Source organism: Vigna unguiculata, chromosome 3, assembly GCF_037176805.1.
Source record: "Vigna unguiculata cultivar grain cowpea cultivar isolate G323 ecotype 2 chromosome 3, ASM3717680v1, whole genome shotgun sequence".
Classification (NCBI taxonomy): domain Eukaryota; kingdom Viridiplantae; phylum Streptophyta; class Magnoliopsida; order Fabales; family Fabaceae; genus Vigna; species Vigna unguiculata.
Window position 1 is genome coordinate 61,090,007 of NC_140794.1, and position 20,295 is coordinate 61,110,301.

At 33.2% G+C, this 20,295-nt stretch overlaps 2 protein-coding genes and 1 long non-coding RNA gene across 4 annotated transcripts; 2 read left to right on the plus strand and 1 right to left on the minus strand.

Moving 5' to 3' along the window:
- The first annotated feature begins 1,623 nt into the window (after positions 1-1,623).
- LOC114178914 (Tetratricopeptide repeat (TPR)-like superfamily protein) lies at positions 1,624-3,659 on the plus strand. The gene is made up of 3 exons (XM_028065061.2): positions 1,624-2,319; positions 2,406-2,578; positions 3,315-3,659. The coding sequence occupies exons 1-3, from the start codon at positions 1,837-1,839 to the stop codon at positions 3,454-3,456; spliced, it is 798 nt and encodes a 265-aa protein (XP_027920862.1). The 5' UTR covers positions 1,624-1,836; the 3' UTR covers positions 3,457-3,659.
- Positions 3,660-6,223: 2,564 nt separating this feature from the next.
- On the minus strand, positions 6,224-8,641 carry LOC114179498 (Nucleoside transporter family protein). Its single transcript, XM_028065855.2, has 2 exons — positions 7,745-8,641; positions 6,224-7,188 (listed from the first exon to the last, which is right to left on the minus strand). Exons 1-2 carry the CDS (start codon positions 8,241-8,243, stop codon positions 6,491-6,493), a joined length of 1,197 nt encoding a protein of 398 aa, XP_027921656.1. The 5' UTR covers positions 8,244-8,641; the 3' UTR covers positions 6,224-6,490.
- A 5,442-nt stretch (positions 8,642-14,083) lies between these two features.
- LOC114177932 (uncharacterized) lies at positions 14,084-20,028 on the plus strand. Of its 2 annotated transcripts, none has more exons than XR_003603245.2 (4): positions 14,084-14,356; positions 14,585-15,583; positions 15,854-16,034; positions 19,514-20,028. It is a non-coding gene; the product is annotated as an uncharacterized LOC114177932 (long non-coding RNA). The 2 variants fall into 2 exon arrangements; XR_003603244.2 differs by having other exon boundaries at positions 14,085-14,356; positions 14,600-15,583.
- Positions 20,029-20,295: the final 267 nt, after the last annotated feature.

Here is a 20,295-nt window from a genome sequence, read left to right on the forward strand (position 1 = left end):
TTTTTGCAAGATTGAGGATAAGAAAGAAGTTTTTTCATCAATTTGGACGATGTTTCTATTAAAGTATTACAAAATTGTAATTCTTTTAAATTAGAGTTTTTTTTTTTAATAAATCAATTTTAACATCCCTTACTCAATTTATTGCCTGACTAGCTGGTGGATTATAAATGTTACCTGAATTGCCAAATTTCAGGCCCAATCTATTTTTCCATGTTTGGAAATGAGATAAAATGATTAGTGATGAAATTTAAGAAATATTGGGATGATTGTAATATTGTAATTGTATTTAGTGAATTTTTGGATTCAATGATGAAATTAAAAGCATAAGTTTTTGTTATGAAAAATTTATCCACTTACTTGAAAATTAAAATTAGAAAAATCAAGGAAAAAAATACAATTTTATCTACAAAAGTTCAATATTAAATGTTTGATTTGTAATGAACAATCCATCCCTACCTACTCCCAAACTAAGTTTTTTTATTATTTATTTTTATGTAATTGCTTACTTTAATCTAAAAAAATATTATTTTTTGTTTTGTTTTTACATTTGTTCATTACGTATTTGCTAACTTGTTTTTTTCTTATCACAAGGAAGTAAAAATGCATAAGTATCAAGTCGCTACTAAAACTGAAATAACTAAATACATATTCCAACGTTAATTATTTTTAATTTAATAAATGTGTTACAATGATGGTAGAATAACAACACGTGTTATATCTTTCCATGATGACTAACATCTAACGATGCATTTTGCCTTATAAAGAAGGTAAAAATCATTACTTGTACTTATATTTGAAGGAACAACTATGTTAGATTAATTCAATTCATTCATACGAGATTAATTTTATTGTAGTCTTTTTATTTTAAATTAATTGTCTGTCACTATTTAAAAGCACGTAGAAGATAATAAGAGGAAAATTTTCTGAAACTACATTTAAAGCCATTGAAACATAAGGAAAGTAGAATATTTAACTCAACTAGTACTGTGTTATTTGATAATTTAATCACTTTAATTGATACTTTGTTAAGAATCTATTGTGTGCAACTTGTATTATTGGAGTGTTTTTGTCGAAGATTTTTATTTTTTATTTTTAAGAAAAAGTATATCATGACCAAATTAGTCGATCACGATGCAAGTGGGTCATACAAAGAAAGTAAGATAATTATTGTACAGTCTCAATTGATAAAAATATATTTTATTTTAAAAAATTGAGAAATTTGACGGAGTTAATGAGTCTTAATAGGAGAAATATCAGATCAAATGATTAAAACTAGAAGGAAGCAAAAACAATTATAAAAAATATAAATATCTGACAATAGGAAAACATCACAACGCAACAAAGAAGGGTGAAATGACAAGAAAACCCTACTCCATAAAGCGGGACCCACAACAATCTCTCGCGGCGCGGCTGAACCAAGACTCGTAGCATAGATCCAAAGCAGAGGCCCCGACGAAGGCGACCCCAACGTTTCCCAGCCTCACCGGTCACCCTTAAAAAATCTGCATCACTGCAAACACCCCACACCACACCTCGTCCCTTCGCACCATCCCCACCGTCCAAATCAGATCCAACGCCTCCAAATCCCGTCACGGGTCCCACTTCACGTGAAACCCCCGGCCTCATGTAAGGACCCCACTCCATAAAAATCAACGGCCCAGATCACTTATCACTTCCTTCTATAAAGCTCCGTCGCCATTCTCCTCCACCATCCTCACCTCTCTGACGCGTGAGTCAGCGAGTGTTCCACTTTCTTTTCTTCTCCGTCATCAACCAGGCTTTCTTGCTTTTCATTTGACCGTTTCAGAGAGGACGAGAACGACATTCCTTACACCCATGACAACAACCGCAATGCTTCTGCGAAGCTCGTCCACGCCGATTCTCAACTCCTGCATCCCAAACCCAAACCCCAACCCAAGCCTCAAGGATTCACCTCACGAACACGAAATCCTTCACCGGATCCCGCGGACGCGCTCCCTCACGTTGTCGGCGTCGTCTAGTTCGCTGTCGCCAGTTGACGCTTCCCCGAGCAGAATGACGCGGGCGCTGTCGGAGACGGATCTCTCCGCGCGCTCCAAAACGGCGTCGTTCGGCTCCGCTCTGTTTTCGTTTTCCGAGTCTGACGAACGAGAGAGTGCGTCTACTGAAGACGGCGGAAGTAGCGGCGGCGGCGGATGGGACAACGGTGACGGCGGAGGGTCGGGGTTTTGGGATTCGAATAACGGGAACGATAGCACGGACTTGTATTACCGAACGATGATCGAAGCTAATCCAGGGAACCCTCTGCTTCTTGGGAACTACGCGAGGTACTTGAAAGAGGTACGTGAGTTGACGAATATTTGAGTGGCTTGTATACTGTGTAAAGCGATCGATGAGAATATGTGTAGTTGTTTATTTGATGGCAGGTTCTTGGGGACTATGTGAAAGCAGAGGAGTACTGTGGGAGAGCGATATTGGCGAATCCAAATGATGGGAAGGTGCTGTCGATGTATGCAGATTTGATTTGGGAGAGCCATAAGGATGCTTCGCGTGCGGAGACTTATTTTGATCAAGCAGTTAAAGCTGCTCCTGATGACTGGTAACAATTATCAAATCTTCTCTTTCTTTTGTTCTTTTTTATGCTTGATTCACTGATATGATTCGTTAATAATATGTATGTACGTGTGTGGCATGTTTGTGGCTTCATATTATCGTGTATCAGTAGATGGACACGTATGGAACTTTTTTTTGTAGTAATTACGGACAAATTTCACTTGTTTAACATAGTGTTTGCATATTAAGGCTTGTTTGAAATTATACCTAAAATAAGTACCAGAAATTTGTAATTTATAATTCGTTTAAGTTTTTCTCATGCATATTATTGTTATGAAATAGTAATCATCTTAAAGTTACTTTTAAAGAAACTTATTTAAACAAGTACTGATTTTTATTATAATTTATTGTTAATTATATTTATAATCCAGTTACTAAAATATTACAAGTTTTTTAACTTTTACATATATGTAGTTTCTAATTGATTATTGATGGACTGTAAATAGTGCTTAGTGTTTAATTGAAGAAACTTATTTAGAATGAGATGATTGCATGGATTGAATATTACAAATAAGTATTACTTTCGTGAATTTTGTGAGGATAATAAAATTTCTGGCTGACGCGATTTTCCTATCAATAAAAACCGCTGGTATAGAAAAACAGCAATTTTTGGTTCAATAATTTGGAGAGGGATGGCCCCTAGATCAGAAATTAAGAATGTGTTTGTCGTAATATGATTAACTCGTTCTGTGAATTTATGAAACGCTTGCTTTGTTTTGTAGTTATGTTCTGGCATCCTATGCTCATTTTCTTTGGGATGCTGAGGAAGAAGAAGATGAAGTTGAAGAAGATTCCTGCGAAAAATCTGGCGGTTTCTTACATGGAGATGCTCCACCCCCTCCTCCTTTAGCTGCTGCTTCTTAAGGTTGTTTCCACTGGTGGCTGGCTTTCATATAATATAACTTTCTAACCTTTTGTTTATACGACCTTAACCTTCTAATGTTTTTGGCCGATGAGAACAGTCATAATGATAAATGGTTATTGTCCACCTTGTCATTAATGTAGATTGATGTAGCCATACAGGAGAATAAAAGATGGGGGGACATTATTCTCCTTTCTGTTTTGCATTTTGATTGATTTGTCAAATCTTGCCTTTACTTTTTAAAAAATTTCTTCGACAAAATTTATAATATTCCGGAGATAAATGAGTAGAGTCTGCAAAGCACGCAATTCAAGTGTTAAATCGTCTTTCTGAAAATAATTTCTGTTTTGGTTAAATAGAACTTGATACACGAGTTTAGTATTATTATTTTCATTTAAAGTTGTGCTGTTTTGGGAATTTGCGTTATTGCACACGACTTTAACTTTTTTATTTGATAGAGGTCGTCTATGATTTCATGACTGTCATTTTATTTTTGTTCTCTGCTGTTTTTGAATCAACTTGAGTACTTTTGTGGAAAGAAAAGTGACGAGAGTTTGGATTCGGTGTGGGCAAGGAAAGGCCTAGGTGATTTTTACTTGTTTTTTTTTATCCACCTTCATGTGTACGAGAAGAAAAGGTAAAAGTGAGGTCTGGGTTAACGAGATTATAAATTTGACATATGTAATTGTTGCAACTCAATAATAATAATAATAATAATAATATTATTATTATTATTAATAAAATTAAAATTAAAGAGAATAGTAATAATATAGTTTTACAAATTTTTAAATAAAATAAATGACTCGTTGTGGCAATGTCTTAAAGTTGAGTTAAGGTATTAGTGTGTGTTTAGTTTTCGGTTTTTGAGTTCAAATCTAAATTTATGTTGTATTGAAAGTCCGAATTGATGTTTGATAAATTTTTATTTTGTCTTGTTGAACTTCAAATGTGAATTGTATTTAAAGTAAAATTATAAATTTTTTCCTTTAAATGATATTTTTAATTTTATTCAACTAAATTTAATATTTTTAACTATAATTCAAACAACTAGTTGATTCATATTTTAATGTTGTTGAATCTCTCTACGATTTTTTTTAAAGACCTATCTCTGGTATTAGATTTTGTAAAGAGAATAAATTCTTCATTTTTAACAAATTAAAATTATATCGTTATAGTTTAATTTATGATTTTAAACTGAATTCGTGAATCGAAATACGGATCTAATAAAAAGGTTAAAAAAATTAATATAAAGAAATTGAGTTTGAGACTTTCAATTTGATTTTTTTTTTCTGACTTTTTTTTTTCTATTGGGCAAAATTAAAAGAAAGTGCACCGCTCTGGAAAAAAATCTGAAATCTTTCTCTTGTGGCACTATGTCCAAGAAAAATGCCGCTTGAACCGCATTTGGAGGTAGGTCACAGATTTTGGTTTTTATACAGCTGCCATTAGGCTGTTCCATCCAATCAACTCATACCAAGTCCAAAGACAAATTTTCGATTGATTTTGCTATTATATCTTCAATGTTATAATTGTAATTGATTTGGGTTTTGAATCTGGATATGTAATTTTGACTCAGAAACAATTTATACTTATATTTTAATCCTAGTAGTTTTCTAATTTTATATCTTATTATAAATTATCATGTTAACTCGAGAATAAGTTTTTTTCTTCTTCAATTTATTTTATTTTTTTCCTATTTTTTAGGTTTATTTTGTTATGATATTTCGAAATATAAACTATTTTTAAAAGTAAAGAATTATTATTATGCAGATGATAATGATAATGATGATTACGACTTAATATAAGATATACATTCACCTCAAAATAATTTACATCCATATATTGCAATAATAATGAAAAGAAAAAAAATATCCGCAAGTCTTCTGCATGAAAAAAGTGTCTCACGTCAAATATGATTTACTTGACTTGAGTTGCTACAAAAAATCGAAAAATCTGAATAAACTAGAATTACTTAATACTGATAGGTTAAAATTTAAAATTTCGAAACCCAATCTCCTCGTGCAAAACAAAATCCAGAGGTGTAATAGGTGGAATTTTGTGCTTATTACTAATGTTAATTAATGGAGCCTTCGTGGCTAGTGTTTTTGTTTTTGTGAAATTGCTGCTACAGACCCTTGCTATTCAGCCTTTAGAAGGTTTTGAGACAGTTCACAAATCTTACCAATGAGGGACATTTTTTTCCCCTTTTCTCTTTGATTGTCAAATCTTTCTCATCTGGCATGTTTGTATTATGTCCAACAATGGCGCTGGTTGTACAGTTTTGGAGTTATATTATTCACACGTGCGGATAGGTGGCATGATAGATTTTGATTTTTAGACAGCTGGCACAATGTCACGTAGGGACAAATCAAAATCCCCAGGTGTGTGCTATCATGTGCTTTTTTTTTTTTTTTTGTTAATGGAGCATTCCTTTCTCGTGTTTCATTTTGTCAAATTGCTGTGATAGATCCTAGATTGTTCGCAAGACAGCTGCAAAGTTTCGATTTCTGAAAATTGTTAGTTTAAGAGATTCTATATTATCTAGCGAGAAAATTAGTTTCTGGGTTGAATTAGGTCTAGTTTAGATTCTAAAATAAAATAATAGTTTGTCTTACTGGTTGTTCTTGTTCTTAGGTTTAGTATGCTACTTAGTACTTATTATGGAGTTGTTTGGTTACAGTTAATTTTAAAGTTTGAGTTAGGTTAGAATCAAAACTTGAATCAATTGAATTTGAAATGCCTAATTGTGGAAGAGGAAACTTGTTTGCATTTGTGTCGAGAAGATAATGCTTCTATTAATGCAGATCTTAGCTTCCATTCAGGCTATGGATTCTTACAATACATATCTAACCTACTATTTTCCTAATAATCTCGAGGTTTCTCATGTTCTGGCATGGTAAGATATGGCACTCACAACATTAGAGAACAAATAAAGAAACAACCTAGTGGTGGCAAGGTAACTATGGCTTTCTTGGCTCACGATTTACAACGAATGCCACTACCTTTTGCTCATTTTATTACAGCACAAGGAGACCTTCATAAGATCCAGAACCAGCCAAGAACTGAACCACCAACTAAGCCAAACCCGAGGAACCCTGTCATCACAATAGCAGAAAACTCTGCTTCTGACAAGGGCACCGTTTTGGGTGTTAGAATCATGAGGACACTAGTGAGGTATCCATTGCTAAATCCTAGCAGAAAAGTCAGAACCACCATAGGTACTTCTGTTTTCAGCCACTTTGGTCCATGAAGACAAATAACAAAGAGTGGATAGAATAGTAGCCTAGATGTGGCAGCCCATATAGCCCTTGTCATGGATTGAATAACATAGAAGGCAGTTAATGACTTCCCCATTAGATCAGCTAAATTGTAAACTGTTATCAGTAAAATAGGATACCAATCCCTTAGAAGCTTGGATTCAAGATCTTCAGCAATGAATCCTGGGAAAATAGATAGGGTCACTATGTAGATAATGAAAATTCCGAAAGCTGCTCCCTTGATTTTCCCTGCCACTGCCCAAAATTTTGTCCCTGGGCATAAGGTGCTCTCCTGATGAACGCTCTGACGGTACTGCTGCATCACTGGTAACTTGTGCTGCAAGTTGCTAAACACAATACAAAGTAGGAGAAAAATGGTGGCAACCATGAAGTACAAGTGAGCACTTATTTTGAGACCCTTGGGGGTTTGTGGAAGTGATGCCTTGGTTATTATCCTCAAGATTGAAATTATAATACCTGTCACCCAAAAAAAAAAAAATTATTTGGGTAAGTCCAAATTTTAACAGCACCTGGATATCAAACTAGCAGTTGAATTTTACTTCAAACATCAAATGAAAACTATAGCCCGACCAAGTACAACTTATTTAAGCGAGAACAGCAGCAGTATCAGTTACAGTTTCAAACCTCTGAAGTATTTAATATTTAAGAGACACTTGGTGTGGGTAATAGTATAGCTCTATTACCAGATGGATAGGATTACTTTATCGATTATAGATAAAAGAATATGCTAAATACGAAAAAAAGATCTTGTCACGCAGATACACTGCCCAGTTAAAAAACTAAGAAAACGAGACCAAGGAATCTACATTAGTTTTTCTCCCACCCTTTAAAAGCATGTATATCCTTACAAGAATAAAAGTACACATCAGGTATTGTTTAAAACTTCTATACTTCTAATAAACTGCTTCTTATGTTTCTAAGAATTTGTCAAAAATAGAAAAACATAATCTGCCAATGGGGAATGAAAGTGAATTGAACTTGGGGGGGAGCAAAGAATGAATTGTCTTGGTACCTGAAGAAGCAGTTCCAGCAAAAACTGCTTGCATATACTGTTTTGGGAGCTTCCCAGCTGACCCTATCAAGCTTCCACCTACCAAGCCATCTGCTAAACCACATATCACCACTGCTGCAACCGTCAAACCATAGGCACCACTCGGTCTGTCATTGAGCTTGGTGCTGCTTGAGGTCCAGTCTATGACTGGGGCTACCATAAGAGACATAACAAACATGGAGAACCCCAAGTTCATTCTCAACCTCAACGTTGTTTTGCTCCAACCTCCCCAACCGATCATCCCAAGGAGCACCACCACAGAAGAAATCATGTAAGCCACAGAGAAAACCCTCTCTATGTGTTTGGTGGGATAGAGGTAGGCAAAGTAATCCACTGCAGTGATCAAGGCATTCCAGGGAAGCAAGTTACCAGCACCAAGCAAGAAATGAATTATGTAAGCAACTCGATAGGTATCTTGTCTCTCACTTGGATCACTAGACACCAACTTAACAGCTTCCATCTTTTGTTTTTCTCACCTTGTGGACATTCGTGGTTGATACCTGATACTATACCAACTCAAGTGCTAAACTATGATGTTTGTTTGATTAGAGTGAGAGGATGAGAACTATATGAGGAAGTGGTGGTTGATATAGGCAGTGAGGTAGTTCTACTTATGCTAGAGCTAGTTTGGGAGGGACTAGTTGACAGCTTTGGTAGGCTTCATACGTATATATACGCAGAGAGGCAGGCAAAGGCACAAAGAGACGCACGCATTTGATTGATGGAGTTGGACATGGAATCGATATGCTTAATGTATGAATAAGAAAATTTGTGCTCTGTGGGGACAGCAACGAATGGGTGATATTAGATATACCTTTTGGTCATACGGTCACACATGGGTAAGCTGTCGTTGCAATCTCTGGTACTTGACCCTCAATTAACATAAATTGGATGCTTGATATTCATGATAATGATCCTTTTAGTAAAAGCCTTGTCTTTCTTGCTCCCGAGTTATCCATCCACAAGTTGCAAAAGATGTTCAGTTAAAAGCAGTGTAATAAGTCGATGATAATATGCCACCAACCAACGGTTGTGTTCACTCATAGTGAGAGTAGTCAATGAAATCATGGAGATAAAACTGACAAGGGGCTTGTCAAGCATGACATTTCACAAAAGAAAAGGGTCCCTTGAATCGTGTCACTCGGTTAATTGCTAGTTTACCTCAGCAGAATTTGATACTGTTTCAGAGAATTTATACAGTTCAGGTTAATCACCCCCAGCTTGACGTATGTCACTTAGCCGTTATTCCAGGCTTTTATCCTTTTTTCACATGGTGCTGGTTTCTTGAGGTCCATGTTACTCACAATCACCCTTAGATAAAGCACTTCCTCAACATACACTGAAAAAGAAAAGGGAGTTTAACATGAAGTGCTGTGTTACCTAAATCATCAAACAGTAACAGCCATCAATTTTTTTGGTTAATTGTATGAGTCATAGTATGTGGAGCTTTTCTTTATTTCATCTAGTCAGTGGAGGAGACAAACCAGTACTCGATGATAGTGATTGCCAAGAGACTTAAACCTAACGATGTGCAAATACAAACTGGATGGACACAATTTATCAACTATAAAAGCAGTAGCAATGTGCCCTCCATATTGCATTATCTAACATGAGTCAAGTTTAACCATTTTTTTGAGTTTCCTTGTTTGACTTTAGTTTTTTCCAATACAACTTCAAATAAATTAAAAATGAAAGAGCAATCATTACGTGGTCATATTCCTTAAAAATAATGTGGCTTGGCTTAGACAATGATGTGTGTTTTGCACCTGTAGCAGAATCATCAGGTCCAGTGATCCATTATTCACCCAATTAGGGTCATAACTTGATTTCATGTTAGATGCTGAAATTTCTGTCATAATTGCGTCATCAACCTAAAATATTATAACTCGTTCTGCTTTCATATTATGTGCTTGGCCTAAAATAAAAACTTTCCACAACATTTCTTATACCAAAAAGTTTGGATAGCCAATCTCCCATGCTTAAGTAACCATCACGCTAAATAAATGGGGTCTCCCGCACTCACTGTGACTCTTTTCTTTGGGTTCAAATATGATTTCAACTTAAGTGTTTGTGGGAAAACGAATTCTCAGTATGAGAGGTATTTGGGTTTAGTGTCTAAATTACATCTCAAAACTGAACACAGGGAACAACACTTCTCTCTGACCACTAGTACTACTACCGAAACATGACAGTCCAAGTCAGAACTGTGACTAGATCCATGTGAAAGTGACTTATCAATACAGAATAATGGATTATTAACAAACGAGGCACAAGTTTATGGTAGTTGTAGAAAATGATTTGAAAACAAAAGAGAATGGAAGATATATACCATCTCCTTATGTTGGGGAACACAACCATGCGTGAGAATCACGTGATTCTAGGGCGTTTCCAGACACCAACCTCTTGTCTCTTAGTATCAAATTCTCATTGTAATGTCTTTCACATATAACTGATTAATTAATAAAGTAAGAAAAAGGTAAAGTAGAAAACATTGACGAGTCCACAAAGACGGAGCTTATAAATAATGGCTTGGAGCTTTACCATTATTGGATTGGAAGAGACCCAAACCCAACATTTTTGAAGTGCTAACTGCCAAATTTATGTTGATTGCAACAATAGATTGTATTATTGGATTGGTACTATAGGTGGTTTGGGTGAGAAAATGACAACATAAGTAACCATTCATGTATTTTCTATCAGTTTATTACTAAATATGGTTGAAAAGGAGAATGGGGCCTAAGAAACAGATAAAAAAAGTAATTTTCCCGACTGGGATTATGTTAGAGGGCAAAGCTTTTTAGCCCTTTGTCTCATGCGATGAACCATTTAAAACAGTGAAGTTGAAATGAGCTTTACCATGAAGATTTTTAGTGGCGTGATTTTAGGATGTCCGATGTGAGTCTGTGACTCTGACTTTGATTGGATTGACGTTGTTAGCATTTAGCAATAATGGTTGTTTGCTTCTTAGCCTTTTGCTGAAGTATTAGAAATGTCACCAAATATGCACAAAAGTAAATGAAGTCATTAGTAAACTTTGAAGGTAGAGATAGATATGCATAATAATCTAAGGATAAACATGTTGTTGGTGATTATTTTTAAGAACCATTTTGCAAGGAGGAATGAGTGCAGAAGGGAAAGTAACTTTGAGCCATGTTGTGAAAAGGAAGTTCCCCTTGTCCTTTTAAATCCCAATTATTCTTATCTCATAGTTACACACATATCTGCCAACACATCATTGGCCGGTGAATTAGAATATTCTTTGGTACAAATACATTATTGGTTGAGCCAAACTTAGAATGATGTCCCATGTTTGGAGTGAAGTCCTTTAAGCTCAAAAGAAGAAAGAGAAATCTGCGTGTACTAGAGAACGAGAGTAACCAACCACTTCTTACGAATCAATTGAGTTTGTGGTTTAACTTTGTGGATACCCACTAGTTCATCTGAAAAAAGGGTGTCATTTTGTCTCGCTTCTAAAATGTTCACTTCTGCATAATTTCTACAGTATAATAGCAAAATGCGAAGTTCTATTTGTGTATAGGAAAGTTTTGGGGTACCAAATTCAGCACCTTCTTCCTTAGTCAAATTAATTGCTACTAAAGCTAGCTTCCACCAACAAATAATTGACGTTCTCTGTCAACGCAGAATGTTTCAGCAACACACAGAATCTTTCTTGGTTTCCTTGGTTACTCATTCTGGTTTTTATGCAAACCCCTGTGCATTTTGGGTGGATGAAATTCGACACGTACTACAACAGCATTCTCTTCTACTTCTTGTTCTATTGGAACAAACATCACCTGGTAATCACCGCTCAGTTCATATCTTAATTTTTGTAAAATTCATTTGTTTAGATAACTGTGTTCAGATTATGTAAGTTGATGTACAGTAAATATATATATATATATATATATATATATATATATATATATATATATATATATATATACATGTGCATGTTAGTTGATGTTATTTTTTTAAAGTAATAATAATAATGGAATTATTACAATTATTTAAGTTGTTTAAAAAATATTTTATAATCTCAGTTCATGTGATGTAGATAATTTTTTGTTTGTATGAAACAGTTCAATAAAATTATTTTTACTAGTCGAGTTTAAGTTAAAAAGTAATTCTATTAATTTATGCCTTAATATTCTTATTATCATATTTCAGATGAACGAGCTTTGCTTTGATGCCTATTTTTTTTTTTGAAAAAAATGATATTATTTTGTAGAATTTTAACTTTTAAAAAGATAAACAATAAATTTATATACGTGGTTCAATGTTTATCCTCCTTTGTAAATACATTCAATCGAAAAAAAATATGTCAGCAATATCTCATTTAGTTTCCAAGATTATACGTGTCGTGATCTGAGAAATTAAGATAGCGTTTTGTTTTGTCTTAAAAAAATTCTGAAAACTGCTTCCTCTTTTTCTTTCACTTTCATCTTATTCCTCCCCTTTTCTCGTGGCCCTGACTCAGCATAAGCATTGTGATTATGCTCTTTTAGAATTAAACGCAGTTCTCTTTACTTCAGAAAAAACAAACCTTGGAACCCACTCCAAAACTTTGGCTCATCATCATATCTTTCACCACTGCTCAAGCATTTTCCATTGAGAGCTAATGATTAATTTTTGAAATATGAAAATTCAGTTAAAATTTTAGGTTTTTAATAAATACTTTTCTATGCACTAAATCATGATTCATGACAAACTATTCATTCAAATTGGCTCCAACGTGCTAAGTTATAATGCATATATGAAAATAGATCAAGTTAATAAAGAAAGTTACTGCATGATTTAATTTTTAGATCAAGTTAATACATTATTTATTAAATTAGTAATTACTCTCTCTTTTATTTATTTATTTATTTTATTTCCAGGTTAATTTCAAGGTATTTTAGAGAATTGGTAAAAATTATTCTTTAGTTAATAAAGAATTATGGCAAGTATTCGGGTTGAGAATAAATTTTGTTAGAGAGAATATTATTTTTAAGGTATGTAAAATCCAAATCTTAAAATTTAATCTATAATAATCTAAATTTATATTGCTCTCAATCCATTTAAATCAATTTATCTAAAATCGAAATTCATGTTTTTGTATTTTAAATCAAATACACTTAATTAAGGAGCGAATATTGAACTGAATCGGTCTAAGACGAAAATCGAGTCCAATTGGTCTTGATATATGTTGGGATATATTTTTTTATATGATTTAGTTATAGTTATTGAGAGATTATGGTTATATATATATATATATATATATATATATATATATATATATATATAAAAGTTATTTGTCATATATATATATATATATATATATATATATATATGACATTGGTCTTATACATATAAGTTATTTGGCACAATTTTTACTCCAAAACCTTAAAACAATGATGTTATGAACATTTATTCTTATATAGTGTTTAACTTTGTCTATTATATCAAATGTGGAACTTTTGATTCACACTTGAATTATTTTCAACAATATAGACTAGTTTGTCAAAGCTGAAGTTCAAGTTGAGTCCGTTCAAGCTAAAAATCGAGTTAAATAGATTCGGACAGAAAGGTTAAGTTGAGTTTTTCTAAGTTGAAGGTTGAAATATGTTTGACCAAATGAAGACAAGTTGGCCAAACATCCAAAATTAAAATCAATAGTTTTCATTTTATTTTAAGAATAATTGAGCTCAAATTGAATAAAAAGATAAATTTAAACTAAATTGGTTGGAGATAAATGAGTCAAAGTATTATGTACGTTTACAATATAGTTCTTAAACATGTATTTTTTTCTTTTTATATGTAATGAATTAAAATATGTCTTACTTTATTTAATCCATGTAATTAGTCAATATTAAGTATCGCAGTTAAAGTTTTTAAAATTAAAATTTGAAAAATTGTAAATAATTAAAATTAAGATAGATTGTCCGGAAAAAGTACAATACGCCAGAGTTATACATGGGTCATGGTTACTTACGTATTAGCCCATTAAGCTAAATATTATTTTTTTTATATAACTTGCAAAAAAATGGAAACCTGAATTTATAATATTTTTCATAAATTTCTTCTTGCACTCCCATAAATTATTGTCAAATTGTTGAATTTAAGATGTAAATCTTCTATTTTAAAATATATAATTTAAAATGTGTCTTTTATTTAATATTTTGGAATACAAATTTAAATTTTATAATTTAAAATATATTTATATTCTAAGTTATGTAATTAAAATATATTATATTTTAAATTATATATTTCAAAATATAAAAATTTATGTACCTAGGTAGGTTGAATTGGTGCAGGAAGAAATGACTAAATATGAAATACTTGGGTGCTGTTATGTTACCACTAACATAACATCTGTCTGTCAGAATCAATTTCTTCAATAGAAAAAAAAAATGGCGATGAGAAAATAATTCCTTGTTTCTTTTCCGCCGTAATATCTCATCGCCCGTCGAATCGGAAGGGAGAAGTGCAGGGGCATAACCGCCGCCAATAAATTCGACTATGGGTCCTCATTGCCTCTCTTCCTCCCACTCTTACCGCCTCTATTTCTGTTCTGCCGCCAGAAGATCAATACTGGTTAGGTCTCACTTCCATTATCAATTTGAATGTTCAATTTCAGAACTCTTAGTATTAATGTTTTAGTTGGTTCATGAATCGGCTGTTTTGTTTGTTTGTGTTATACTCTTGGCCTGTAATGAGAAGTGGGTATTTGATTAAACATCCTTACTAAGGAACAAACTCCTACTAATACCATACTATATTTTAACTTTTAAATGTTTTCTAATTTTACACTGATGATAACAGTTAGCGTTGAAACAGGGTTAGCCAATTGGTGCATCCCTTCATCACTAGTGGTTCTGCTCAACTAATTTGTGGTGTACTTATCAGCATCATGGTAGAGGTTTCCTTTTTGCTTGCTTTTCTTTTTGTATAACTTCTTTAGTTTCTGATTGAGGAATGCTAACACTTTCTATACTATTGGTTGAAATTTATAGGAAATTACAAATTTTGGTAGGTCTCACTTCTAAATCAGGTGAGAGGCTTGGTAAATGAGGTGGAGGGTGGGACTTACCAGAGTGTGTGGTTTCCGCTAAAGTTTAACCGATAGTAGATAGTTGCTAACGTTCCTCATTTTAATTAATTTTTCTGCATTATTTCCCTTCTCTATCATCACACACAGGATTTATATTAGTATCTCTTGTTGATTAAGAAACCGGACTGGACTAGTTCAACCGATGAAGTGGTTTACTAGATAGGTTTCAAGTCAATTCAACCCAAAATCCTAAAATCATCAACGAATCTGTGAGAATAGATCATAATGGAGAATGTTAAATTTTGAGTTCAATCTGAAATATTTATCTAGCCAGATTAAGGTCCAGTGCCCCTGGAATGAATTGTTATTGTTCAGCCTCTTGTGGACGACTTCTCATCTTCCAGGACATGAAATATGATCAGTTATTACTTTCAATCATGGTTTCACCAATAAATTGGGAATTAGTGGTAGTACCTTTTGATTTTTAAAACATTGGTATTTTTGTGGATGAAATGGAACTAGGTCATGAAATCTAACATTTTGACATGCTTCTTCGGCAACTGTTGGCTTATTGTCTTAATGTACATTATGATGGCACTGGCTAAACGTTGATGAGAGATATGGTGTTATGCCGTGGAGAACAAGCATGGTGAATGCACTGTTATCAGTTATTAGTATTCCTGGTTTAAGGAATGTTTTTACAACTGAGCAGTGAGCACATCCGGATGGCTCGGAACTTCAACTATATCTATAAGAAAACAATGTACTTGGTAAGTCTCCAAAATGCCCATGTTTATTTTCGCGACAATTGGCCATTTTGTTGGTTTTTTGGTCTTTCTAGCTACTAAAATACCAGAATTACCCCTGCCTATTGTGTCCACATGTGTCCATTTAATCGGTTTTTCTGTCATTTAGAGAGTTCCTTCCACTGCTGAAGGGAAATGTCGCGTTAGGACATGTTAGTGTTCTCAGAATTGTGCTTTTGTTGGTTTTATTAACTTTTCCTTTGTTTCTTTGTACTTGTGCTTGATCTGTTGCAGTGTTCTACTCATTCTTCTTGGTGCGGAGACTGTTGATGAATGACTGTGATGGACGCCCTTGAAATAGTATAGTAGAGGTTGCGTTTTGTATTGTTTTGTTTTGGTTTTAGTTGCTGTTTACATTTTTATTGCAGGATTTCTGCATCAAAGGCGAAGACAATGGTTGCTTGTGAGTGGGAAGGTATGATTTTAGGTTTTGGGATTTTGTTTCGTTCATTTTGGTATGCTTTAGGTATGTTTTTATGGTTGGTGTGTGTTGTTTGTTTATACCCCTGTAGTACCTTCTGCATTCTTCTTCTGCGTCTTCCTCTGCAAAGGTCAGTTATTAGGGTTCGTGGTTTTGTTTGATTATCTGGTGTGTGTTGATGTCTTTATGTGGATGTCTTACTTTTGTTTACAGGTTTATCTGTTACATAAAGTACATGCTTACCTTTGTGATTCTGAGAAGTTTTTGCAAATATGTATGTGTTGCTTATTTGTTGGCTTATTAAATTTTTGCAAAAAGATTATTCAAAGTAATTACAGAATAATTACTTTGAATAAAATTTTTGCAAAATTTTAGTAAACCAACAAATAAGCAACACAACATACCAATCAACATATCAATACAAAAATTTCCATCCTTGATATCCTTGACGCTTTTAAAGTTGTATACTTTGAAAGGTGTAGCGGGAGTAGATTGAAATTATTACAGTTGCACTAATAAACAATAATTTATAAGGATGCTGACATACACAATATTGCCCCTGATTATTTAAGATTTTGAAGTATTATCTCATCCTTAACCAACTTATCCTTCCACGATATTGCCTCTGATTATTTAAGGTTTTGAAGTTGTGCATGACATAGCTCTCACCCTTTACAACTTACCCTTCCACGTAGCTAAATCTTCCTTTTTAACCATAGCATCATACAATACATGTAGAATAATCAATACATTTGGATTAAGCGCAAAAAACTCAGTATATATTGTATATGCCTTATCATCCATTAGAGTCATCTCAATATGCTTACTGCAATCCCTATTCTCAACAAACCACGAATCATTGATTGATTCTAACACCAAGCTTCATTGTCTCCCTCTTACCATCAATATCTTTTATGATATCAAATTTCTTGGCCATGCTGTACAATATATAACAACTAAAAAAAAATTCCAATAATTAAATTGCAATAATCTTTGAAATTCGATTGATTTTCAACTTCCATCATAGAAAAAAAAATCAATCAATGAAATCAACAACCAGAGTACACATGGACATAATTACTAAATTAACATACATAATAATATATACAATTAAGATTTGCTAGTGAAAATGAATATAACAATCAAGACATGCATATTAATGGATATTAATACCAAGTTAACCTAAACAGTAGATAGACTAAATTTGACAACCATACAACCATAATCTTGAACATAGCATAGACTAAATTTGATAACCATACAACCATAACCTTGAACATAGCATAACCTGCAGAGTAAATAAACTGCCACAGTAAAACATGAATACTCATAGAAAGCATATTGTGCAAACAAAATCCGAAAATATTGTACATGCATAACTAAGAAGACCAAATCATAACATCAAGTACTACAAAAAGAATTACCAAAACTTTTAACAACCCCAAATTGAAAACACGCTTTAAAAACCAAAAAGTTGAAGTAACATGCTGATAAGGACTTCAACACAAATACAAAGTATTTCCATACCAAACAGCGAAAAAAAAAAGAGTAAGAATTACCAAAAGTTATAACAATAACTGTACATATAACAAATTGAAAGCAACTACTTTAGTTAGCTTAAACAACAATAAAATAGAACCAAGACATGCACATAAAGAACAAAGCACCAATGCAAACTATTTCCTATAGCAAAATACTACAAAGTGAACTTGTATTAGATGACTATACTATATATGAAAGCATCTACTTAAGGTAAATCTAACAAGCGTAAAACAGAAGTAACACATGCACATAAAGACTTTAACACCAATGCACACTATTTCCCATACAAAAAGCTAAGCAGCGAACTTATATGACCACTATGACCAACACAATGACAAAAACTTTTAAGAATTACAAAGGTAGACATATACTTTAGGTAACAGTTAAAATCATACAAAAAAGTAAGACATGCACATAAAGATATCAACACACCCGATAATAAAAAAAACCCCAAAACATAAAAACTGGCCATGGCAAAGGAAAAAGCTGAAGAAGAATTCAGAAGGTCATGCAGGGCCATAAACAACACATACCAACGAAATTGGACATTTAAAAACGTAGCTAAAAAGAGAATTAAGACATGCACATAAAGAACAGAGCACCAATCCAAACTATTTCCCATAGCGAAACACTTCAAAATAAACTTATATTAGATGATTACAAAATGAAAAGCATATACTTCTGGTAAATTTAAAAAACATAAAACAAAAGTAACAAATGAATATGAAGATCTCAACACCAATGCAAACTATTTCCCATACATAAAAGGTAAGCAACGAACTTACATAACCACTACTACCAACACTAACAAAAGCTTTCCAGAAACACAAAGGTAAACATGTACTTTAGGTAACAATTAAAACCATAAAAAAAGTAAGACATGCATAAAAAGACATCAACACATGCTAGATAATCAAACAAAACCACAAACACTACAAACCGACCTTTGCAAAGGAAGAAGAATGCAGAAGGTCCTGCAGGGGTACTATAAACTAACAACACATACCAACCATAAAAACATACCTAAAACATACAAAAATGGACGAAACAAAACCCCAAAACTTAAAATCATACCTTTCAACTAACACTAAACGATTGTCTTCGTCTTTGATGAAGAAACCCTACAATGAAATATAAACACCAACTAAAATTAAAACAAAACAGTACGATACACCAACTAAAATTAAAACAAAACAGTACGATACGTAAGCTCTATTATACTATTTCAAAGACGTCTAATCACTGTCATTCATCAATAGTATTCGTGTCAAAAAGAATGAGAAGAACTCTGCAGCAGGTCAAATACAGGTATAGAGAAACAAATGAAAAGTCAATAAAAACAACAAAAGCACAATTCTGGGAACATGCGGCATTTCCCCTTCAACAGTGGGAGGCCCTCTATAAATGACAGAAAAACCAATTAAATGGACAATGTGGACACAATAGACAGGAATAATTATGGAATTTCATTAGCTAAAAAGACTAAAAACCCAACAAAATGGACAGTTGTCGCCAAAATAGACATGGGCATTTTGAAGACTTCTCTTCCCTAATACATTATTTTCTCATAGATATAAGTTGATTGTTATATAAATCGTTTCATTGTTGTTTATCACATTTCTGTTTATTTGTTGTCTTTGTTGAGCTAGAGCAATGTTGTTGGCTTCCTTTGCTTCTTTGTCTAATCAAATGCACTCACATCACATATAATATCTCTCCTAGTTTGCTACATCTTTTTTATTCAATTTATCAACCATTGGATGGTACAACCTTCTTCATTTATGTATTGTATATTTTAAAAGAGGATGGACTAATGGATTCCAAACGCATTGATACACCTATGGATCCCTTTGCTAAACTTCTACTTGAGAGATACAAGATATTAGTTGGTAAACTGAATTACCTCAGTCATCTTGGCATTTCTTTTGCAGTATGGTCAATCAATTTCTTAATCCTTAATTTGCAAGGCATTGGAATGCAGTCATTAACATTCTAAAGTACATTAAAATATCCTGGCAAATTGTTGGTTATATGGACACACTAGTCATACTTGAGTCACAGAATACTTAGATGCAGATTGGCAGACTCACCTATTGACGGGAGATGCACCTCCGGATATTGTGTCTTCATTCTTAACAACTTGATCTTCTCGAAAAGCAAGAACTAGAAAGCGGCAAAATCTAGTGCAAAAGAGAGTATAGAGTGATGACTTCTGCATCTTGTGAACTTAACTGACTCAAACAGTTGTTTGTCACTTCCTGCCACAAAAGATAATTTTCATTTGGAGACATTACTATTGGGTCTGTTAATTTCAATGATTAGTTAACAAATATCTTCTCTAAATTGTTGCAATGCCCTATGATTTATTATCTATGTAATAAACTTGGTGCATATGATTTATGTGCTTCAAGGGAAGTTTTAAATGTGTTAAACAATATTTTGTATATAGGCTTGGGTCCATCCCTATGTGATGACTTGTATGATAATATGTATATATGTTCCTTAGCTGCCCTAAAAAAATCATTAAGATTATCTGACGGATGTATGATATCATGTATTATGTTCCTTAGCTGCGCTAAAAAAGGCAATGAGATTATATCTCACGGATGCGTACCATTTCTCTCTACAATAATTTCTTGTATAATATTCTTCATCTTAAAGCCCTTTATGTTGGTGCACTCTTTTTTTGCATTTCTTTTCTTTGTTTTCTTAA